Source organism: Schistocerca piceifrons, chromosome 7, assembly GCF_021461385.2.
Source record: "Schistocerca piceifrons isolate TAMUIC-IGC-003096 chromosome 7, iqSchPice1.1, whole genome shotgun sequence".
Taxonomy (NCBI): domain Eukaryota; kingdom Metazoa; phylum Arthropoda; class Insecta; order Orthoptera; family Acrididae; genus Schistocerca; species Schistocerca piceifrons.
The window spans coordinates 271,504,704-271,530,606 of record NC_060144.1 but is presented as its reverse complement, the minus strand read 5'-3'; the positions used below and the strand labels follow the sequence as shown (position 1 = coordinate 271,530,606).

General features: G+C 42.5%; 1 protein-coding gene across 2 annotated transcripts in view; it reads left to right on the top strand.

Moving 5' to 3' along the window:
• The window catches only part of LOC124804951 (mast/stem cell growth factor receptor kita-like), a 315,287-nt gene that overhangs the window by 155,624 nt on the left and 133,760 nt on the right, over window positions 1–25,903 (top strand). For both annotated transcript variants that reach the window (XM_047265338.1, XM_047265337.1), the window contains exon 8: window positions 22,860–23,153. In XM_047265338.1, coding sequence (XP_047121294.1) covers window positions 22,860–23,153 — 294 coding nt within the window. The remainder of the gene's footprint in view (window positions 1–22,859; window positions 23,154–25,903) is intronic.

Here is a 25,903-nt window from a genome sequence, read left to right as displayed (position 1 = left end):
AGACATTTTTTATCAGCTTGAGAGGAAGAAGTGTCAAGTTATTCTGTATGAATATCCACCCCAGGATGAGCAATGTCATGTAAAATAACTTACTTAAGTAATTACAATTCTTTTATAATCTTTAACTTCTTGTTAAACTGTTATTATTATCAAAGTTGAAGTCTCTTAAGAATGAGATCCTTTTCCATTCACACACTTATAAACATGTCTGATCATACTTCTTGTCTCAGTTATTCCACTTTGTGATTACTTTGGTTTAACAATAGTAGACATCATAGTATTTCATTTTGTGTTAGACAGGATTTATTACCCTAAGGGGACAGTACTGTGTCTTTTCAAAATCCTCGTTTCTGTTTTTAGATTACTTGTTAAAATTGCAACTTTTCTTACACCATTACTACCATTCAGTTACTTTGTATATATGTTGCTACATTTTTTAAGTAAAGAAAACTCGTGAGAGAAATTTGTCCTATTTGATCAGGCTTGATCATTGTTTCATTACTTCTTCTCAAAGGTAATTTTTAAATTGTTGTCTATAAAAGCACAAGATTCTCAAATAACATTGATATAGAAAAGGTCTAAGTCATTATTTACAATAAGGAGTTACCTGCTGTCATTTTGTTCTGTGCTACTTTCCAAGATTTCAGATCTCAGATTTGTTGTATGTCAACATGTACTGGATCAAAACTTCAAGGAATCAGTCATTATCCAGGTAAGTCTACTTGCTTTGGAGTGTTTTGGAGGATACTTTGTTAGAGTGACTCATAATCATATTGCAGCTTCCTACCTTTGTAAGATCTGTACTTACAGCTTCTTCAGTGGGCTAATACTGTGAACATATAGGGTGACAATTATTGAACTATATGAAATAAAATCATCATAACTTCTGAACAGTTTGCGTTAGGATGTTCAGACTGCATGGTTGGTCACGGGGCAGGCTGGGAATTATAATGTGCATGGTTTGGTTTAGCAATGAAGCCCGCTTTCATTTGCATTGGGTCACCAATAAGCAAAACTGGCACATTTGGGGACTGAGAATCTGTATCTTGTGATTGAGTAGTCTCTTCACCCTCAGTGGGTGACTGTGTGGTGTGCAATGTCCAGTCATGGAATAATTGGTGTGATATTCCTTGATGGCATTGTGACTAGCAAATGGTATGTGAAGGTTTTGGAAGATGATTTTACCCCCATTATCCAAAGTGACCCTGATTTCTTCAAGATGTGGTTCATGCAAGACAGAACTCAACTCCATCAAAGCAGGAGAACATTTGATGTCCTGGAGAAGCACTTTGTAGACCACATTCTGGCTCTGGAGTACCCAGATGCCACTGGTATGGGCCTTGACTGGCTGCCATATTCTCTGCATATGAACACATGCAACTCCTTTTTGTGGGACTATATTCGAGACAAGATGTACAGCATTAACCCCAAAACCAGTGCTGAGCTAAAAATAACCATTCTGGAGGTTGTCGATAGCATCAACGTTCTGACACAACAGCGGGTCATGCAAAATTTCGCTATTTGTCTGTGCCACATTGTCGCCAAGGATGGCAGGCATAGCATATCAAACATGACATAACCAAAATCTGAATATCAGTCGTCTCATTTACTAGTTCAATGAAGTGTGTGCACACCATAGTTTGTAATTAATTTAAGTTTCTTTTCATATAGTTCAATAATTATCACCTTGTACATTGCCATCTTCACATTGTGAATGCCTTGCCTATCTTTTATTATTCCATACAAAAGCAATTCATGGATTTACCAGACCTTGGCATAAGACATCCCCTCCATGAGCGCACATACCTTTTACTCTCAATCGCATTCATAATACCATTCAGGTCATTCCTTCCATGGATTCACATGACCAAGGATTAGACCCTCCATTATTTTACTTTAATATAATGAGAAGGATAGATTCTAATCATCATAGAGCAGAAATGCTGAGTCGCTGAAGTGCACAACAAAAAGACTTGTGGAAAGATAGGTTTCAGCCAACAAGGCCTTTGTCAAAAATAGACACCACATACCCACCCAACCACACACACACACACACACACACTCATACACACACAGACAGACACTCACACTCATGCAAATGTAACTCACACACACTAGACCACAGTCTCTGGTAGCTGGAGCCAGACTGCAAGCAGCAGCGCATTATGGGACAGGCAACTTGTTGGGGGTAAGGAGGAGGCTGGGTGAGGTGGAGAAGGAATAGTAGGGTAGGGGTGTGGGACAGTAAAGTACAGCTTTGAGCATGTAGGGACGAAGTGGAGAGTGGGGCAGCTAGGTGCAATCGGGAAATTAGATGGGGGTTGGGGGAGAGAGGGAGGGGTTAGTGATAAAGGAGAGAAGTAAAAGGACTGGGTGCATTGATGGAATAGAGGGCTGTGTAGTGATGGAATTGGAACAAGGAAGGGGCTAGATGAGTAAGGGCAATGACTATTGAAGTTTGAACTCAGGAATGTTACAGGAGCCTAGGATATATTGCAGGGAGATTTCCTACCTGTGCAATAAAGAAGAGCTGGTGTTGGTGGGAAGGATCTAAATGGAACAGGCTGCGGAGAAGTAATTGAAATGAAGGAAATCATGTTGGGTGGCATGCCCAGCTTCTAGGTCACCTCTGGGACAGGTCTTGCATCTGGGAGTAATACAGTTATATGAACCATGAGGCAAGGGTTTGGGAGCAGTGGCTGGGTAGAGATGGGTGATGATATTGTGTTGGTTCAGTGGGCGGCAGAATATCACTGTGGGAGGAGTTGGAAGGATAGTGGGTAGGATACTTCTCATTTCAGGGCACGACAGGAGGAAGTCAAAAGCCTGGTGGGGAATGTAATTCAGTTTCTCCAGTCCTGGGTAGTACTGAGTCACAAAGGGTATGCTCATCTGTGGCCAGACAATGATACTTCGGGCAACTCAAAAGATAAGGCTCAGAAGATCTGTTTGTGTACAAGGATGGGAGGGTAATTATGATCTGTAAAGACCTCAGTGAGATCCTTGGTATATTTTGAGAGGGAATGCTCGTCGCTACCAATGCAACAGCCATGGGTGTATGGAAGGGACTTCTTAGTATTGAATAGGTGGCAGCTGACAAAGTGGTGGTATTGCTGGTGGTTGGTAGGTTTTATATGGACAGTGGTACTGGTATAGCCATCTTTGAGGTGGAGATCAACATCAATGAAGCTGGCTTGATTGATTGAGTAAGACCTTGTGAAGTGAATGGGGGAGAGGGTGTTGCAGTTCTGGAGGAATGTAGATAGGATGTTCTCACCCTCGATCCAGATCATGAAGATGTCATCAATGAATCTGAACCAGGTGAAGAGTTTGAGACTCTGGGTGTTTAGGAATGATTCATCTAGGTGACCCATGAATAGGATGGCATAGGATGGTGCTCTACGTCCACCCATAGCCATACCATTGATTTGTTTGTAGCTAATGCCTTCAGTGGAGAAGTGATTGTGGGTGAGGATATAGCTGGTAATGGCAACTAGGAAGGAGGTGTTTGATTTGGAATCCATCATGAATTGGGGAAAGATAGTGATCAGTAGTGGTAAGGCAACGGGCATTAGGTATGGCAGTGTGAAGGGAGGTGGCATCGATAGTAATCAGCAGGGCACCATATGGTAAAGGAACAGCAACTGTGGAGAGTCGGTGGAGAAAATTGTTGGTATTTTTATATAGGAGGGTAGGTTGTGGGTAGTAGGTTGAAGCTGTTGGTCTGTGAGAATGGAGATTCTCTCTGAGCACAGTAACCAGCCACAATAGGGCATCCTGGGTGTTTGGGTTTGAGGGAGAAGTTCGGGTTGGTTAAACCAAACAGCACCCGTTTTGCAGTAGTTCATTTGTTCAAATAAGCACATGCAAGGCTCACAAAGAACTGAAGATGATGGAACAGCCCAAAGACAATGCTCAGAGTCCAAAGACAATGCTCAGAGTCCAAAGACAAACGCATATTGCTGCTGGTGTCGACCTCATCAGCATCACATAGCGCACCCCCCCCCAATACGGAGTACTCTTGAGAGGCCGGGGGGGGGGGGGGGGGGGGGGGGGGCTGACTAAAGCATCGGCAAGGGTGGTCTGCGGGAGCCGGACCACGGTCAGCTCGACAGCATCGTTGGGGAGCTGTGTGGGTAGATGTCGTGAAGGAAGGTTCGGCCACTGAACCTGGAAGTCGTTGAAGTGTGCCGGGCATCATACTGGGTGTGCTGGTCGTGCGGCGACAGGTAGACCGGCGGTTTGCAGGTGGAACAGAGCGACGATGATGATGTCTCTGGAGGGCGTGGCGATCACACGAAGCATGTCCAGGTCGACATCGGGCGGGAGGGGAACACATTTCACCAGGTGGCAGGGAATGGCTCAGGTTATGTCATGAGCACTTGATGAAGAGAATCACATGACAAACAGTGTATAGTCATGCAGTATTATTGAGATGTCGTGAATTATGTACAGGGGGACAGGCACAAACACCTTGAACGAGGGCACATTCAAGATGGGGGGGGGGGGGGGGGGGCGTGAGAAACCTCGACAGGGCGAGGCAGGCTACGGTGGAGAGGTCGAAGGGACCGGCGGTGAGTGCGTTATTGTAGGTAAGCTCGATGTGGGGAGCATTCAACGGAGTGTGTGAAACTGGAGTAGAGGGCATGGTTAGAGGAGAGCTCGATGATTGGAGCTAGAAGTCACTCGACCGAGTATGTAAGTCCGACGTGGAGGGAGTGGTTGGAACGTCTTGAACCACGACAGTGAGTGGTGGCCTGAAGGGGGGGTAGGAGAAGGCTCGACATGACCAGGCTGAAGTCTGTTGAGAGAGACTGTAACAGCTGAATCTTTCATCTGGATGTCATAGGTGTTGGCTGAGTGCCGGAGTACTCGATACGGGTTGGTATATGGGGGTTGGAGGGGATCTCGCAATTGTCCAGAGATTTCGGGACGTGAACCTTAGGGCGGGAATGGCTGGCGGGCAGAGGGATATGGAGGTTGATGAAGTGATGTCTGACGCGGTCCACGAAGGAAGGTAAGTCAGACTGAGGGAGAGAAGCGGAAGAGCTCACAAGTTCGGCAGGGAGAACAATGTTCTGGCTGTATACGAACTCAGTTATTGTGCCTTTGAGGTCTTCCTTATAGATCTCATGAATGCCGAGTAGCACAATAGATCTCATGAATGCCGAGTAGCACAAGGGGAAGGGCCTCCATCTATAGAGAGCCGTGGCATCGAAGAGCCGCCTTGAAAGTGCGGTGCCAGTGCTCGACTAGCCTGTTACTTTGCGGGTGATATGCTGTGGTATGGATGTGCCGGATGCCGCAAATGTTACAAATCCCTTTGAACAGGGCCGACTCAAATTGTCTGCCCTGGTCAGTCATGATGATAGCTGGACATCCGAAACGCGATACCCATGACTCGATGAAAGCTGGAGCAACAGTTTCTACCGTAATGTTGGGGAGGGGGACAGCCTTGACCCAGTGAGTTGTTCGGTCGATAGATGGGAGAACATAACGAAAGCCGTTACAGGGCGAAAGAGGGCCAACAATGTCAATATGAATATGCTGGAAACGCCCAGGAGGGATCAAAAAGGCGCCGTGGGGGGTGGGGGCAGTGAAGTGTGCCTGTGTACTTTGCAGTGTTGGCACATGATGCAGGAGCGTGCCCATTGCTGGCAGTCCTTGTTGGCATTTCTCCACACAAAGTGCTCCGCTATGAGGCAGGCAGATACACGAAAACTGGGCTGGGCTAAATTATGCAATGCGCTGAAGACAGCTCGACGGAGTGTGGTTGGGATGAGGGGGTGTAATGTGCCCATACTGTCGTTGCACCAGATCTCACCAGAAATGCCAGGGAAGGTGGTGCGGATGAAGTGTAGTGAAGAAGTAGAGTCTGAAATCAGGTTTTGTATTTCCTCTTCAGTGGGTTGGAGGTTAGGCAATTCAGAGAGGTCTAACGTGAATGGACGGCATCGACTCGTGAAAGGAAATCAGCAACAATATTGTCAGCACCCTTTAAGTGTCTGACATTGGTGGTGAACTGAGATATGAAGTCAATGTATCTGAAGCGGTGAGGAGGCGGGTCAGTTGGCAGGTTGGTAATGGCCGCAGCCAGGGGTTTGTGGTCCGTTAAAACATAGAAAGGGCGTCTCTCAATGTCAGTTTAAAAATGTTTAATCGCTCCGTATACCATGAGCAACTCCCTGTCAAATGCGGAATATTTCCGTTGTGCATTGGTGAGCTTGCGCGAGAAGAACTGCAGAGGCGAAGTTTGGCTATTGATTGTCTGGTTAAGGACAGCGCTAATGGCAGTATCGCTCGTGTCTGTGGTGATGAAAAGCTGCGCATTGGGATGAGGATGCGTGATGCAAGAAGATTTTTGACGGTAGTGAAAGAGCCAGTCATAGCAGGGGTCCATGGAATGGGCTGAGATCCAGAAGTGTTGGTGCCTGCTAAGGCGTCTGTCAGTGGAGCCTGAATCTCCGCAGCCTGAGGTAGATGTCGGCGATAACAGTTAACCATCCCCAGAAAGCAATGGAGCTCTCTGAATGACGTAGGTCTGATTAGGTTTAGTATTGTTTGTACTTTCTCAGCGGGCGGTGAAATGCCGCTGGCAGAGACCCGAAAACCAAGAAAAGTGACAGTGGCTTGATGTAACTGCAATTTGTCCTGGTTGGTCTTGATGCCTGCTGCCGCGAAAGTGTTCATAACAGTTTGCACATGTTGAATGTTGTCCTCGACGGAGGAGCTGAACACAAGAATGTTATCAAGATATGCAAAGCAGAATTTTAGGTCGAATAGCACTTCGTTGATGAAGTGTTGCCAGGTCTGAGTTGCGTTTTTCAGACTGAAGGGCATGAATCGAAACTGAAATAACCCGATTGGGGTGGTGATTGCTGTCTTCTCAATGTCTTCAGGTGCCATGGGTATCTGGTGGTAGGCCTATTTGCTATCAATGACTGAGAACGTGGTTGCACCTGCGAGGGAACTGGTAAAGTCGGTAATGTTGGGTATGGGTTAGGTGTCCATAATTGTTCGTGCATTTAGTCGATGGTAGTCTCCGTACATGTGCCAGGACCCGTCTTTCTTGGGTATCATATGTATCGGTGTAGACCAGCTACTGGCAGAGGGTTCAATGACACCGAAGCTTAGTAGTTCAGAAATCTGATTTTTAAGGTCGGAGAGGCGCTTGGGACAAAGTCGACTCGGTTTACTGGAGATCAGGGAACCTGGCGTGAGGCGAAGCTTGTGAACCATGCCATTGGTGATGATGTAAATATTTCTGGCGGCACAGGAAGCGGTTTGTTTACAACGTGTGGCTGGCGGGGCAGGTGAGGCGTGGTGCTGGTGTTCAGAGCCATTCGGCAGATCCGACGGGAACCGAGACAGCGAAGTGTCCCAGGAGTCAACGTGACAAGATGGCCGCTGGCCCAAAGCAGTGGCACCGTGGTTGGGTGAGCTCGGTAGAGCTCGTGAGCCGTTAGTGAGTCCATTGTTCGAGGGCGTGGCCTGTGGCAGCACAGTTGCGGGCGAAAGGCTTGGCGCGAGTGCACTGTTTGAGTTGTCAGTGGCAGTCGCATGGCGGCGCGCAGGAGCTGAAGTTGCAAAGTTTGAAGTGCTGTCTGTGAGGGGCAGGGTAGGAGCCATCAGTTAAGGAATACATGACCATCATCGCACATGCGCACTTGTGTCTGGCCAAGTGTCAAACGCTGCCATGTTAGGAGGGTGTGGCCCTGCGGAACTGTCAGTACATGTTAATGGTAGTCTTGATAGCACAGTTGCGAGGGGTAGTGGGAGGTACACACACGGAGGCTCGATTGCTAGGATTGCAAGCAGATTCGGCGCACTTACTGGCCTTGCTTTGTCCTTGCTGTAGTGTCTGTAATTCCTTTGTTGCATCGCAGAGCTGGAGCTGTTTCAAGGAGCTGGAGGGAGAGCTCGAAGTTTTCCTTGCGTAGGCGAGCGACGTGTTCAAGCTTGACAAGGCACTTGTGTGTGGTTTCTTGTAACGCTGTCAACAGAGACGAGTATGTACGGATGAGATGAGCCCGGACTGATGTGTCACGGGGGTGGGGTTGCTCAACGGTGCACAGGGGATGTGAGTCTGGGACGGATGATGAAACATGGTGTTTCAGACTAGGTCCAGTTAAAGTTTGTGGTGTCGCAAGAAGTCAATGCCTAGTATAGGTTCGTCAATTTCGCACACTAAAAGAAGTCCACTCAAGTTTGCAGTTTGTGGAGAGTGAGACGACGTATGAAGTTGAACCTGAGCATTGTAGTTTAGTTGAATTCGTGGCTTGCAGTGAAATATGAGGGCGGATGTTCGACGACGCTAAGGACATAGACAGCAGCGAAACATTGGCGCCTGTGTCCAATAGGAAAAGGTATCTCGATGAAATGTCTTTAATGTAAAGTCATCTACAATTATCCGGTCATTCCCGGACAGAATGGAACACTGGGGGGTGCCTGTAATGTTGTACACAGGAGGCGGCACCCAAACCTACCTGCAATTGGCGTTTGGGAAGTAGCAGGGTGGTCTGCAGTTCCGTGCCGCCTCACCAAACCAAGTGTGGAAGTAACATTACGGGTAGTGCGGTTGCATTTCCTGTGGAAAGTTTGTTGCCAATGGCGGTGGCCGAGTTTCAGTGGCCGCAGCAGGTTTGGTTGCAGGAGGGGGTGTGACCGTGGGCTGAGCCGGTGACGTCCCAGTTGCTTGTTTACTGCTTTCCGGAGCAAGTGGAACGGTCAGCACAATACGGCCCCGGCCGCATCCGGCCGCAGGGTGATGAGCCTGAACCTGAGACTTGTCGGGTAGGCTGTGGCTGGCGAAATAGAGCAGTGATGCATCGTGTAGCTTGTCAGCAATTGTCATTCTTTGCTCGACAGGTTCAGGAGACCTTTGAGCCAGAACAAAGCGGATGTGAGGAGGTAGTTTTATCTGACCAGATGGCGAGGAGAGCTGTCTCAGAGAATAGATCGGCGCCGACCTGGGCACGTAGCCATCTCCAGAGTTGGGAAGGTTTGTCATTGCCTAGTTGCTCGATGTGGAGCATTTGCCATATTGCTGCCTCAGTTGAGTGTGCAAGCTGACTTAGAACTGTGTTTTTGGCTGGAGTGTACCATATAGATGAGTCCGGGGCATCGACCAGGTCAGCAATCAAGTTTTCCTGGTCGTGCAGGTGGGTGATGAGGCACAGAAACCTGGTTGACTCGTCGAGTTTGTAATGGTTGAACACTTCGTCCACAATTTTGAACCAGGTTGTTGCTCTGTCGGGATTAAATGGCGGCAGTGTCGGTAACCATTGTAGAATGTTCGGAAGGGCAGGTTGAGTTGAGTTCATTGGGGCACTGCCTGAATCGAGCTGTTGTTGCTGTACTATTCCAGGAGAGTGTGCCTTTAGGGGATGTGGCAATGACGGCTGTTTGGGTGGCAGCATGAAGGTGACACGTTGTGGTTGAGCGTGATCCGTTGCGATGTGGAAGGCCGACATGGGTGAGACACCATAATGTGTCAAGTGCGGTTGCGGAAGCTCAACATGGTGCGGGTGTGTTCGGATTGACGTGTCACAGAAGACCGACGTGGATGAGGCACCGAGATGTGCCGAGAAAGGTAGCGGAAGCTCGACTGGAGCCGGCGCGGGGTCGACAGGTGAGAAAAAGTTCAAAGTTTGAGAATGCGTGTTAGTCCATGGAAAGCTCAACGTATGATCAGAGCCGGGGGCACCTGTGTTGCAGGGAGGCTGCGGAGGTGCGGGTTGTCCAGAAGCACAGGATGGGAAATGATGTTGAACGCGGGACGGAATGTGTGAATGTTCACTGTTCATAGTCACTCCACTCAAAACGGTGTGCGAATAAGGTGAATGTCACGGCACAAAACGCTGAGGCATAGCAGTGGGACAGAGGTGGAGGTCAGGCACAGAAAACAAGTTATTGTTCCTGTTGCAGGCCGAGGTAACGAAGTAGGAAGGCATGTGCTGATGCTGAACCGAAGCAGGTGTTGGCGTGGTCGGATGCTGAGGAGGTAGACCTGTGACTGAAGCAGTTCCGGCCACATGGCAGGTATCCGCGTGGTCCTGCACAGATTGCGCGCGTGGCAAATCATTGTCCTGGCAGTGGTAGGTTGTCCAATGAACCATTTACAGATATCGGCATTGGTTCCGCACTGCACAGAGATCTGTAAGAGGTAACTGCACAGTCGATGAGGGAGGGCACATGTGGTGGGAACAAAGGCATTTGGTAGCCAGAGTCATGCGCACTCCTAACCTCACTTATTGTTGCAGGCTCGAAAACGTCCGGCGAAATCAGTGAGTGAGAGACATCGTGTTGTAGTCCTGGCAGGTGTACATCATCCGCAACACGATGCATGTCGATCACAAAATCCGGCATTAGATGCTGGGCCGAAGTCAATGTTCGAATGCTGTGTCGATGTAATACACGCGAAAATAACCGACGCGGAGGTCGCGGACACCTTAATATGGCGAAAACAGAAGACGTTACAACTCAGGATCACAAGTGAGGGAGAAGTTCGTGTTGGTGCACTAAACAACACCCATTTTGCAGTAGTTCATTTATTCACCTAAACACATGCAAGGCTCACAAAGAACTGAACATGGCGGAACAGCCCAAAGACAATGCTCAGAGTCCAAAGATGATGCTCAGAGTCCAAAGATGAATGCATATCGATGCTGGTGTTGACCTCATCGGTGCCACAGGTTCATGCACTATAGGAAGTATGTAGAAGATAAGAATGTGTGGAATGATAGGGGCAAGGAGAGAGAGATGGACAAATTTGCAAATTATTTCAGACATAATTCTACATTATTTACGTATTTTTACACGTTTTTCCACCACCATGGACTCTTGTTTCTCACATCTGTGTGAATTCAAAAAAGTTTCCTTGTCCCTAGCCAGAACTCAATCGCACATACTGTTCTTGCATTGTTGTGTGGCTCATGGAATCCCCCCTAATGGCTTTACCATCAAATTACCCATCTCTGGCTGTCACCCCTCCTTCTACAATGACCTCAACCTGTTCAAATTCTGCCAATCCTTAGTCCTCACCAACCATATCAATTGATATTCAAAACGATATCAATCAGAATCAAACCTCCTTGCAATACCTTCTCTCAGTCCGTAAAATTCTTCTGCTATGCAATACCAAATTGCTGGATCCCGTAACACACAATGAAACTCTTGTCCTCCAGGAACTAGAGCAGCATGCACAACACCACCTCAAAAACCTCTACAACCTGCTCACTTACACTCTTGCCTTGGACTACCACTGTCCACCACCTCTACAACAACCTCCAAACCTCCTCCTTGTACCCTCATAGTTGACAAATCCTATCTCGCAGACTTACTACATTTACCCAACCCTCCAAAACTCCCTCGCACCACCGCAGAGAATCCAGAACCTAAAGAAACTTGAAATACAGTCTTGAATCTTTCATCCAGAAGCCAGAGCCCTGCAAAACCATCAGTCCTTCCCAAAAGCCTCAGGATTTATTAAAGACCTTCTCTACTTCTTCCGGTACCTACAGTGGAAACTTTTTTTTTTTTTTTTTTTGCCACCAACCATTCCAATCAGACTCAACCAAAGACCAATGATGAACCCTGCCAGATGCAGTTCACTCCTCCATCCAATGATGATCCACCCCCACTGTCCAGAAATCACACCCTGTTAACTTTTCAGAATTTTTTAATCTGAAACCTTGCTTCACCATCATTCCCCAAATCCCACAACATACAAACTAACCTTAGACCAACAGATAGATCCACAATCTACCACCCAAAAACTGATCCCGAACTTATAATCCTACCTACTGACAAAGGCTCCACCACTGTTGTTTTGAACCAAAAGGATTATCTGGCAGTAGGATTCTGCCAGCTGTCAGTTTCATCCACCTACAAACCCTGCCACATTGACACCATTCCAGCAATCCAGCAGGATCTCCAGTGTCTCCTCAGATCCTTAGGCCCATCCCAAAACCTCTCCCCAGAGTCCACTTCTCTTTTCACCTGTACCATTCCCTGCACTCCTATCTTCTACATGCTTCCTAAGGTCCATAAATCCAACCACGCTGGCTGCCCCATTGTGGCCTGTTACTGCGCCCACACTGAGAGAATCTCTGTTCTCATAGACCAAAACCTTCAGCTTATCACCCACAACCTACCCTCCTATATAAAAGGTGCCAACCATTTCTTCCACAGGTTCTCCACAGTTCCTGTTCCTTCACTACATGGTGCCCTGCTCATCAGTACTGATGCCACCTCCCCTCACACTAACATCACTAATGCCCATGGCGTTACAGCTATTGAACAGTATGTTTCCTAATGCATGATGGAACCAAACCAGCAACCTCCTTCCTAGTCGCCATGACCAACTATATCCTCACCCACAATTACTTCTCCTTGGACGGCATTACCTACAAACAAATTTGGGTTATGGCTCTGGACACCTTCGTGGCACCACCCTATGCCAACCTATTCATGGGCTATCTAGAGGAATTCCTTGTAATCACACACAATACAAAACCTCTCACGTGGTTCAGTTTCACTGATGACATCTTCATGATCTGGATCGAGGATGAGGACACCCTATCCACATTGCTCCAGAACCTTGACACCTTCTCCCCCATTCGCTTCACATGGTCGTACTCGACCCATCAAGCCACCTTTGTTGATATTGATCTCCACTACCACTATATCAGTACCTCGGTCGATATCAAACCTACCAACCACCAGCAGTACTTCCACTTCAACAGCTATCACCCATTCCACACTCCCTTCCACGCAGCCTCGCCACCCATGGCTGTCACATCTGCAGTGATGAGCAGTCCTTTCTGAAATATACCGACGATCTCACTGAGGCCTTTACAGATTGTAATTACCCTCCCAACCTTTTACGAAAACAGATCTTCTGATCCTTGTCTTTCCATTCACCAAAAGGATCACAGTCTGGCCACAGAGGAGCATTCCCCTTGGGACTCAGTACCACCCAGCACTGGAGCAACTGAATAACATTCTGTGCCAGGGTTTTGTCTACCTCTCGTCATTCCCTGAAATAAGGAATGTCCTACCCACTATACTTCTCACTCATCCCACAGTGGTATTCCACCGCCCAACAAAGCCCAACAAAACTACACAATATCCTCATCCATCTCCACACAATTCCTGCTCCCAAATCCTTGCCTCATGGCTCGTATCCCTGTAATAGTCCTAGATTTAAGAGCTGTCCCATATATCCTCCCACCACAACCTACTCAGTCTGGCCACAAACATCGACTGTTTCATCAAAGGCAGTGCTACCTGTGAAACCAGACAAGCGATCTAGAAGCTAAACTGCAACCACTGCTGTGCATTTTATGTGGGCATGACAAAGGACAAGCTGTCTGTCCACATGAATGGTCACCAACAAACTCTGGCCAAGAAACAACTGGACTATCCCGTTGCTGAGCATGCTGCCCAACATGACATTCTTCATTTTGATGACTGCTGCACAGCCTGTTCTGTTTGTTTGCTTCCCACTAAGACCAACTTTTCTGATTTGCACAGGTGGGAACTCTCTGTAGAATATATCCTACGTTCCCATAACCCTCCTGGCCTCAACCTTCATTAGTCACTGTCCTCAACCATCTAGCCCCTTCCCTGTTTCAATTCTAGAACTAAAAGGCCCTGTATTGCACCAATGCACCCAGTCCTTTTACTTCTCTCTTTTGCACTAACCCTTCCATCTCTTCCCCACCCTCCGTCTAATCTCCTGACTGTACCTAGCTAGCCCACTCTTGACCTCGTCCCTGCAAGCTTCCAGCATGGCGCATACCATACCCTGCTATCCCTCCCCATCACTACCCAAACCTCCTCCTTACCCCCACCTGCTTGCCTCCCCCATAATGCACTGCACTTGCAGTCAGGTTCCTGCTGCCAGAGACTGTGGTCATGTGTGTGTGAGCTGCATTTGCATGTGTGTGTGTGTGTGGTGTGTGTGTGTGTGTGTGTGTGTGTGTCTGTGTCTATGTTGGCTATTTGCAACAAAGGCATTGTTGGCCGAAAGCTAACTTTCCGAAAGTCTTTTTGTTGTGCATTTCAGCGACTCAGCATCTCCCCTGTACGATGAGCAGCAGCTATCTTTTTCATTATATTGTTTCACTCCATCCTGGGTTTTTGATTGTTTCAGTCTTTTGTTTCATCAATCATTCTTCTGGCCTATACCTACATAAAAATGGGATCACCCCATCTTTCTATTTTTAACTGTTATGCTCTGCTTGTGGCTCTTAGTTTTACAACTTTCTGATAAAATTTCTGTATAGCCAGGATGGTCACAATGAAAGTGTCTTCCCTAATTCCTTCTTATGCAACCTTACACAATGCCATATTTCATATTGATTTTTCCCAATTCTACATTACAGAGCCTTCTCACATGTTATCCTTGTCAACGGCATATCAGCCATTACCTCTTTATTGTTACCTGATTATTATGTTTGTGTATTTTTATCATCAGAGGCCGAGCGGTTCTAGGCACTTCAGTCTCGAACCATGCGACTGCTTCAGTCGCAGGTTTGAATCCTGCCTCGGGCATGGATGTGTGTGATGTCCTTAGGTTAGTTAGGTTTAAGTAGTTCTAAGTTCTAGGGGACTGATGATCTCAGATGTTAAGTCCCATAGTGCTCAGAGCCATTTTAACCATTTGAATCATCAGAGCAGTCATATTGCTCTCACACTAAAAGAAAATCATGAAAAAGTAGAGTGTGGGGTCATTGGAACTTAGAGGTTCTATCTCACTTGTTCTTTGTATCTTTATACACTTACTCACTATATATGTGATAAGGTAGTTTATCACCTGCTGCTGAGAATATTCCTACATCTGTTGTTAATATTTACTTCTTCTCTTTTAGTAATTACAAAACTCAAAACACTTACTTAATAGCTCTTTAATTCATCCACTTCACATTACATGATGTACCTGTAGCACTTTTTTTATGTGTACATTAATCTTTTATGCACTAGCACACTCGTAACAGGGGTAATTTTGCTTCTCATTCATTAAAAAAGTGCTTTGCACTCAGTGCCCTCTTGCTAGCGGCAACAATACTTCTATCGACTGGAGCCCAAGAGCTTGTGTGCTACATTATTCCATTTACACTGATATGTTAATGCAACAGCTTCTCTTTTAGGGGAGAGCATTAATTTCCTACCATACTTAACATCTTATATTGTGTAACTTCATGTATAAAAGATATCTAAAACACAACCATTATAAGAGGAGAAAGAAGGTAGAATATTATACATATAAAACATACCAAAACACAAGTGTTTAGTAAAATAAAGCTTATAATCATTATTCACAAATGTATGTTTTTTATTCTCAAATAGCAGGCTTTCCCTGTCACTTTCATGCTTTAGTATAGTACATTAAGGGATGGAAATATATTACAGACCACAGGATAGTTGAAGAGGAAGTAATTCCTTCATGTAGAACTTAATATGAAGTAATGAAGCATTTAATTTGGGCTGCTGACAGATGTCACTCTGTCAAATTTTCAAAAGAGTGCAAATTATCCTGGAGATTTATTCACTTGACAAAAATAAATAAATAAATGATTATAAGGTTATTTTACCCACTTCTACCCAAATAAAACTAGTATCAGTATCTTATTACTAGTTAACCGCATTCCTTCCAAGGTAAATCACATGCTATTTTTCTTCATAGCAGTGCTGTCAGCCCACGTAGGTGGTGTATACACATCAATAAAATAAATCTTCAACACTTATAATATCTGTTTATTGTTCAATTCTGACAAAGTGAATACTAGGTTCAATAAGCAGCAATGCCTTCATGCTCACAAAAGATTTGTTCAACTTCAGTCCTATGTCTTATGCTGAGCCAGCTGTTACATTTAGCACTAAACCTTCTGCTACAGCAGTCAAAAACAAATGCATGCATAATAACATTCCTTAGATTACATACGTACATAAACTTTTGCATATCTTTCCATGCAAGAATCCATAAATAATGAAATATGACTAACTTTTTCTCAGGTAAATAATTAAAATAATGAAAACGTATAAATCTCAATAATTAGTTCACAAAATAAAGATACTTCCCATTCTGACACTGATTATGTGAGTAAGACCACATCAGCAATGACCCTGTGTACACTCAACAGGAGGTAACATAATCACCACTGTAGTTAGTGGAATAGGTACACATGAAGTTTATTTCTGTTCTTCTATTAAATAGTATAGGTCGTATATGTGTGTATTTCTCATCCCCATTCCATAGAATGCTTGTCATTTTAAAACATCTATTCCTAATAAACATATTTTTCTCACAATAGTAGTTCATCTAAGAACTTAAAAAATCCACATTCATATATTAAAGATTCGCTGAAATACTCATTGGCTTGTACATTCCTGTTAATCACACAAAAAAATTCATTTCTAGTAAGTCTGCTTCCTAAACAAGTAGTGAAACCAAAAATCAATTCCTCATTGACATATTCATTACAAGCTAAGTATTTCTCACATGTAGGTTTTTGATAATTGTATACTCCAGTATTTTCACTGTAATGTACAAATTGGTTTTCCACAGTATCGCCCAAAGAATTGTCTGTGGTGGTAGCGTGTCCTGCATGCCATTGTACTTTTGGTTCAATTAGTTCCTGTTGGTTCTACCCCAAACTAGTCAAAGCATTTGTGTCACTTGTTATACCAAACAATTCCTTAGTATATTATAATGCATCTACTTAATTTTGCTTGTATGAGATTTGCCTGTTTATGGTTTGGAACTCCTGAGTGGATAGTTTCTCTGTATGATTTATTTTACACCTACCTCTTTGAACTGCTCTTGGATCTATTTTCAGACTAAATTGCATCGTTTTTCCATTTCCAGCTGTTAATCTGTAGGCAATCTGTCTAAAGTCACAGCTGTCTTGGAAATTTTGCTATTTGAAGAGTCCACTTTTGTAACTAACTTCGATCTACAGGCCTTAATGCTGTTTGACAGTTCATTGAGTTGCTTTAACTTTTCTGTTTGAGCTTTCTCAACAACTAATAATTCTTCCATTTTGTGGGCAATGACAGGCATACAGTAATAACAACAAATACTCATTAAATAGCACAGGAATATCATTATGTGATTTTGACAGGACTGCACAACACAGTAAAAATATATATCTACAATTTCTCACAACAATTCACTAAAAAACTTCTCAGTTTGGCACTTTTTACAGGTAACATAATGGGACATACAGGAAGCAGTACTGCAGTGCTGATGCATTGTGCATGGGCGAAGCAGTGTTGCATTGAGTAGCTGTGTAGTCAGCTCACCAGCTGCCACGCTGCGAAGTGAAGTAGTGCTGCCATTATGTTGGTTGGTTGCTGCAGAGACACTCTGCACTTGTAACCTCAAAATCAGCACTCAAAATTCTTCTGAATCATCAGTACTGCTTCTTGACTTGTATGCCAAAAGCTTTTACTCAAGCAAATGAGTATATTTTGCTGTAGATATCATTGCTGTTGGCAGCTATATTTGGTTCTGTGCAACAATCCAAATTCCTTTGGTTTTCACCAAATAGAATTTATTTTTTCTTAAATATTTCAATTACTTTGGGTGAAACTAAAGCGTCTGCTTGCCTATATATCCTTCACTGTTTAACTCATTTTCTCTAAGCAATTTTGTATTTTCTTCCATTACTTTTTGCAAATTCTTCTTTTTTTAATTAAACGCTCTTTACTTTGCCCCTCTTATTCACATCCTGCCTTTGTGGCACCAAAACAGAATGTAACTTCATTGTTCTGCAGGTGGATTAACTCCAGAATGTGTGTTACCTTCCAAATGATCTGTCACCCTGATGCTGTTTTGGATACTTTTTATCTCAGCTATTTTCTTGATGCGGTGGACATGCTCTGCAGTGCTACCAACTCCTGCCATGTGACTTCTTCTCCATCTGCAGAGAGTCAAATGCTGGAAGAGAGCTTGGAAGTATTCAATCTACTAAATGACGTAAACATCTTTCAACAAATCATCTTTGTTTTGTCACTCGAATACAACAGTTAGAATGTTGGATGAACGAATCTCTTATTAATCAGAATGGCAGCTCTGAAGAGAGCCTTACAACAGAACAAAATAGAATCTCAGAACAGAATAGATTGACATTTCTCTCAAGCCTCTGTCAGCTGTTTTGTAGGTGTTGTCATCGTCAGTAGCACCTGTTGTTCTGTGGCTTCCAAAAGGCCGCCAAGCTGTTATGCCAAAGTGTAAGTGATGCAAAAGGTACAAAAATTGCAGTGAACATTTAGTTAGCAAGAAACTACAGTTAACAGACACTAAAACAGAAATGTTTATGAACAACAAATTTGGGAAAAAATGCAGACACTGAGCAGAAACTGACAACAGTATTGATAATAAATTAGCAACAAAAAATGCTACAATTTGACAGGAATCAAATTACCAAATCTACATTACAACAGAAAAAATCACAATAAAAAAGATCACTAAAAAAACAATAAACTGAAAATAGTACAGTAAGGAGATTCTAACATAGAACATGTGCACATAACAATATATATTAGAAAGTACTCTGTTTTGACAGTTCTACTGCCTTTTTATATTTTCTTTCTACTTCTTTCCATTTAACCCTTTCTATACTTCATTTTTGTATGTCTTCCATTGTCAGTTATCACCTTTATGCTATTTACTGATACATATTTATCAATATTTTATCTTAAACGGTAAGGATGTAGAATGATGAGCCAGGACTTACCTTAAGCTAGTGAAATTTCTAATACTATTTACACAAAAATGTGAAAGTAGAAAATACTATTCTGTCATTTGGAACTTGTTTATTCTTCTTCAAGTAAGAAAGAGGGACAGACAATGTAGGATCTGAGTGTCCTACTGCTTCTTTGATAACTTCCCCAACCAGTGCGTCTTTCGTCCTTGCGTTATGAACACATGTATTCAGAGAGCTGGGAATAGCATTTTCTACTTTTAAGGATTTATATTTAAATGATTAGGATTTTCTCTCTCGAAGGTATGTAATGGCTAGCTGTTCTGTTTCCTCGTACTTTAACATTATCCTCACTTCAGTTCCTACTGATATCTTTAACCACCTTTCAGTACAAATTCAAATCCACCAAGATATATATTGAAGTTACATGTGGGAAATAACATTATAAGCTGTAAAATTTACATATAGGATACCCTCATCCATTTCTGCATTTTATGTGTGATATATGTACATAACAGGCATAAAAAGACTTGTCAGGGACTTGTTAGTTATCTAGTGGAGGCTTATTATCTAATAAAAAGCTGCTGATGTAACTGGAACTCATAACTATCTGAGAAGTAAGAACATTTGACTCAGTTTCAACATCAGTCAACATTTTTGAAAGATGCAGCTGTCAATAATTATTTAAATAATGAAATACTCCACTAGTTATGTATTTTTTCATGCTTAACACCACACATGTCGAAAGTTTTTTCTCCTTGTCAGGTGCAAATATGTACATAAGTATTTTGAGTGGTGTTTGAATATGTATTATTCTGTGTCTCTTGCAGTGTAGTCATCTTTTTGAGGTTACCAAGTACTGTGCCTCCTCAGTTCTGTGGAAAACCACGCACAAGCAAACTATCACTCACGTTGTTTGTTTGTGTAACATCACAAATAATAAATGTGTAAATACTGCACTTGACAACAAGAATAAATTCTTGAAACACGTTTCACTCAGCATGGAAAAAATACATAACTGGCACTATGTTTAAATTAAAAACATTTGAGCAATGCAAAGTGAATGACGGTGTCAACTAATGCTACAAGTGGCCAAATGCCAAAACGTGTTAAGTATGGTTCAAAAAAGGAGTCATGATAATCACAATCGTGAAACTGCATTTGTGTAATAGGGACAGTTAGGAAATACTTGTAATTGGTCATGATATCTTTATTCAAACAAATCTAGTTACTCCCATCAGCCACCACACCAAGTAGAGCTTGGCAGCGGCGGGAGATATGGCATGAATTGTTCCAACGTCTACACATCTATCACTTCAGATCTGCTGAGTAGAGTGCCCTGTTGTCAAGACACTTAACTATGTAAAATTTGTAAACAGTGCAGGGCAGCCAACATCATGCCAGCATCATTTTTTTTCTCCCTGAACAATTTTTCGTGATGCATAAATCGCAAGAAAATTATAAATATGTTGAAAGTCTGGTGCAAATTAACAGTGTGCACATAGGAAATTTGACAAGAATGATAAAGAGATGCTGTAAAGAGAGGGAAAATGTTAAATCTGGAAATATAAAAGTGGGGTTATGTGTAAGTATCCTTGTTGGTGGATAAAAGCATTGAAAATACATAAAATATGTAGGTTTATCTTAAAAACTCATAAAATATGGAACCAAATGAAGTGTAATAAAATGGTATGAATACATAATAGAATAGATGTGAAAATGAAAATGAGATGGGATGAAAGTCAGAAAAAAAAATAAACACATCTATGAACATGTACTCTAAAAGCCCCAGTTCCACAGAAATATCAGTGCTTTTCAAAGGCTTCACCTTTTGCCCCACTGCCAAATTCAATTACAGATGCAAGACCTGTCAGATAAATCACTCCATTACCACTTACTCCAGTCTTGTCACACATTTCCTACCCTGTCATAGGTAGGGCCACCTTTGAATGTGGCCATGTATTCTACCAACTTAGCTGCTACCACTGTGCAGCATTCTGTGTGGGCAAGACCACTAAGAAGCTGTCTGTTGAGATAAAAGGCCACCACCTAACTGTTGCCAAGAGACACCTGTGCCATTCATTTGCCAAGCTTGCTGGATAACACACTATGCTAGACTTCACAACAGCTTTGCAGCTGGTGCCATGAGTATTTTTCCTAACAACAACAGCTTTTCTGAACTGTGCGTGTGAGAACTGTCCCAGATTGCTACTCATGCAGTTGGGCTCAATAATATGTGTGTTGAGTTGTGCATGTATGAATGTTTGTGTGTTTATCTAAAAGTGGAGGGCTTTTAAATGTCTGCTGCCCAGTGCCTCTTCCCTGTGGTAAGTAGCAATCTGTTGTAACTCCTTTTGTTGTTATTCCATCCTGGATCCTCCATTCTCTGACTTCATGTAATTGAAGGGTAACAGGAGTGATTTGCAAAAGCATCATTCAGTGTGATGAGGTCTCTCAAACAGAGTGATCACCAAGTGACTTTAATCCCGATAACATCGGTCACTGAAAACCAAACTGGTACATTTCTCATGCAAAATCCGTACAATCTGGGACCATAGATGCAGTATTTCTAGACTTCCAAAAAAACAATTCCCAAACTAACACACCAATGCCCATTAATAAAAGTGTGATCACTTGAGTACATGAGTTACGAACTAAACTTTGGACATTGAGAGGAAGCACCATGTTATCTTAGATATAGAGTCTTTGACAGATGTAGAAGTAATTTCAGGCATGCCACAGGAAAGTGTGTTGGGTCCCTTTCATTTCATGTTGTTTGTTAATAGCCTGGGAAGCAATATTAAGAGCAATGGTAGCAGTAAGATCAATAAGGCAGTTGCGTGTAATGAAGAATTGTATGTAAAAAAATTGCAAAAATGTTCTTTCTAATCCTGATATATCAAACTGGTGCAAATATTGACAGCATGAATTAAATGTTCATAAATGTAAAATATTGCGCATCACTAAAACAAAACTTAAGCGCCTATAACTACAATAATGGTGAGTTGCAATTAGAATGACCAACTTGAAACACAGAGATCACATAGGATTGGTCATAAGTACAGCAGGTGACAGACTTTGGTGCATTGGTAGTATATGTGGTAGCTGTAAAATGAATCGGAGATTTGTCTACCAACAGCACAACTTTTAAATATTTCCTTGTCATTGGCTTTCAATAACTTATTTAATTAAAGGGATAAACAAAATAATAGTAATAGCTGTTTATTATCTAAATGTGCCACTGTCGACACTGTGGTCTTCTGGAACTAATGTCTCTAATTTTTCCATTGCGAGGGCATCACATGAAACCAGTGTTCTCCTTATTGATACTTGAGAGAAATTTTGTGGCTCATGCAGTTATTCACATTATTGATATTGTCAATGTCTGAGTTTCTTTAACTAACATTTATCATAGAGATATGGAAATTTGAGGATGATCTATACTTCATCTTTGTCAGTCATTAAGTCATCTCTCCCTTTCTTTTCTTTCTTTTTTTTGTGATGAAGGAGTAAGTGATAGAAGCAATTACTGTCTCCATATCACACGAGGATTAAAGTCACATATGTGTATGATAATGGAAAAATCCTTGCTTGAATATAGATAATGGAAGCAGTAAAAACAACAGCTCACTATACTGTTCAAGCATGGAGCGGTCAGTAAATGTTTATACTAGACTAACAATCTGTTGTGCCAGTACAACATAGTCTGTCATGTGAAGTGGGCATGCAAATGTATGTATGCATTGTAACAATCTGTTGTGCTAGTACAACGTAGTCCGCCATGTGAAGTGGGCATGCAGATGTATGTATGCATTGTATGTGTGTTCTGTTCTAGTTACTTCTGAAAAGGACATTATTTGAAAGCTTAATGCCATATTCAGTCTTGTTTATGTGCCCATCAACCACTCAAAACCTCAACAATATGGTGGCTTGTTACCTTTCCACCTTCTGTTATTAACAGTCACATGTAAAAGATATTTAACATGATTTGTCTGGTATGGATGCACTTTCTTTTAATAATTTATTGCAGTTGTGAAAATAAGGAAATTTTTGTTACTTTTGGGTGACAATATTTTAAAACAAATGTTTTGTAGATTTTCAGGTGAGCCTTTGAAATTTAAAAGCAATTGTTTTGTGGATTTTCAGGTGATTCTTTTGTTGATGTCTCATTTTCTGCCACAAAGGACATAACTGTAGATGATGGAGAAAATGTTACATGGGTGGCATATGTTGATGCATTTCCAAACAAATTTTCTGTTGTGTGGAAGAGTCCACAGGATAAAGAAATTGATCCTGTTTTGCGATATTCTCTAATTACAAACAGCAAAGAAATCAAGTTTTCTATTCAAAATGTAACAACCAAGGATCAGGGTAGATACACAGTGGTTGTTCAAAATTCAGGAAGTGAATTCATTTCATATCCAACACTGACAGTACGTGGTGAGTATAGTGAATTTATCTGCTGTTTCCTGCAAATTAATTCGATTATGAGTTTGTATCAAAATGGAAGGTACAAATATTAGATCCATATCATAATACACTCTAAGAAAAAAGATGATGCACCATGAAGGAATTATCCAAATGGTACAGAAATTGGTAGATGTGCTGTGCATGTACAGACAAACAAATGATTACAATTTCAAAAAACTTGAATGATTTATTCACAAAAAAAGAATTTCACAAATTGAGCAAGTCAGTAATGCATTGGTCCACCTCTGGCTCTTACGGAAGCAGTTATTTGGCTTGGACTCGATTAATAGAGTTTTGAGATGTCCTTCTGATTGATATCATGCTAAATTCTGTCCAATTGGTGTGTTAGATTGTCAAAATGTTGTGCTGGTTGGAGAGCCAAAACCCTTAATGCTCCATATGTTCTCAATTGGGGAGAGATCAGGTGACCATGCTGGCCAAGGTAGGGTTTGACCAGCGTGAAGTCATGCAGTAGAAACTCCTGCTGTGTGTGGGTGGGCATTTTCTTGCTGAAACGTAAGCCCAGGATGATGTGCCATGAAGGGCAATAAAACAGGGTATAGATTATTGTCGATGTGCCACTGTGCTCTAAGGGTGTTGCAGATGACAACTAAAGGTGTCCTGCTATGAAATGAAATGGCATCCCAGACCTTCACTCCTGGTTGTTGGCTTGTATGATGAGCAGCAGTCAAGCCAGTATCGCTGCTGTCAGGAGCATCTCCAGACACATCTTCAGCCTGGGATCTCATTGGCTGGAGTTGAATTGTTTTCAGTGATGAGTCCCTTTCAAATTAAACCTTGATGAGCAGTGAAATCATGCCCGCAGGTGCCCCAGACCTAACTGTCATGCACCATACAGTCTGCCAACCAGAAGTGATTGTCTGGTTGTCATCCACGGCACCCTTACAGCACAACAGTACCTCAATGATATTCTATGCCCTGTTTTATTGACTTTAATTGCAAGTCATCCTGGCGTTACATTTCAGCAAGATAATGCCCTCCCACTCATGGTGAGAGTTTCTAATGCTTGCGTTCATGCTTGCCAAACCCCCCTTGGCCAGCAGGATCACTGGAACTCTCTCCAGTGGAGAACGTTTTGAGTATTAAGGGTAGGGTCCTCCAACCAGGTTGGGATTTTGATTATCTAACATGCCAGATGGATAGAATTTGGTATGTTATCCCTCAGGAAGACATCCAATAACTCTTTCAGTCAGTACCAAGCCAAATAATTGCTTGCATAAGGGCCACAGGTGGACCAAAGCATTATTGACTATCTCAATTTGTGACACTCTTTCTCTTAACTAAATCATCCAATTTTTCTGAAGTTAAAATAATTCGTTTGTCTGTACATGAAAATATCACAACTACTGATTTCTGTCCCATTTGGGTAATTACTTCATGGTGCTGCATTATTTTGTCTTAAAATGTTTAAATAATTTACATGTTACTTTGTGGGGCACAAAATATTTTGACTGCATTGTGCATTTTCATCATTTAGTTGTTAAACTTATTCCAGTTATATTTCTTATGTTATTTGTGATGGATGAACTCTCACACATGCAAGCAAGAAGTCTGCAATGCAATAGTATTTAGAGGAAATAGCTCTGCTCTGTTGTGTGTTCACATGCCTCGTCAAGCACAACTTTACTTTTCTAGGATTTCTTTGTTTGGCATTGTTTAACATAATTGCCATGTTAAAAGATGCCAGAAATCTTAAGAAGGTTTTCTCCAAATTAAGACTCATTGTGTGACAGAGACTTTATGAGGAAGTAATTTAGTTAGTTAACTGCATGTGCTATAGATCATTTGAACAATGCTTTTATTGAAATGATGTGCAACAAGTCATAATTTGTCTGTGCAAATGGATGTATGATGAAGGGCTAGAGGCTGATTGATGATGAGAACTGTAATTGGCAAGTTGCACATCTATTGTATGATGGAATCTGCACATATGTAATGTGAAAATTGTAATTTTTCCTGAAACTTAGGTCAATGGCAGATAATTAAAAAAGTGAGGAAGCATATCACACATTTCAGAAAAGCAGTATTAACAATTGTTGCTTAGTCTGTCAAAATGAAATTTTCCAATGACATTTCTGACCTCCACATTGGAAAAAAGGAAATATTTATGTTAATGGCAGAGATCATGACAAAAACTAATATATTAGACCCATATCTGTTTCAGTAGTTATGTAGAATAAAAGATGCTTGCACAGAACAGGATAGTGTTGAGAGCTGCATCGGACCACTCTTTGGGCTGAAGACTGCAACAACACCTTCATGCTGCGGTAATGCAAAGCAGGCATTGTTTCCATATTAATTTAATTTCTACCCTGGGTCTGCAGAGCGGGTAACATTATTAAAGGTGGTAGCTTGATTGTTCCAACCAAGTATAACCACTTTTCATTGGAGGAAGCAGCAAGTGTGACTACTATTAATTTTAGCAATAAAAGCTGTCTCCACGAGAACACAGAAATCAACATCATTGTTTTCCACTGGGAGAACATATTCCAGAAATTCTTGGCAACAGCTCTTATTTATAAACTGACATATGAGAAAATAACATGTCAAGATGTTTTGTCTGATGGATGTCAACTCAGTCTGACAGCTGAACATATGATTTACTTCCAGAAGTAGCAAGCAAAGAAAAACACATGTTACTGAAGATAACTAATACACACACTAAGATGTTCCCTGCCAAATATGCTGGATGCATGGAG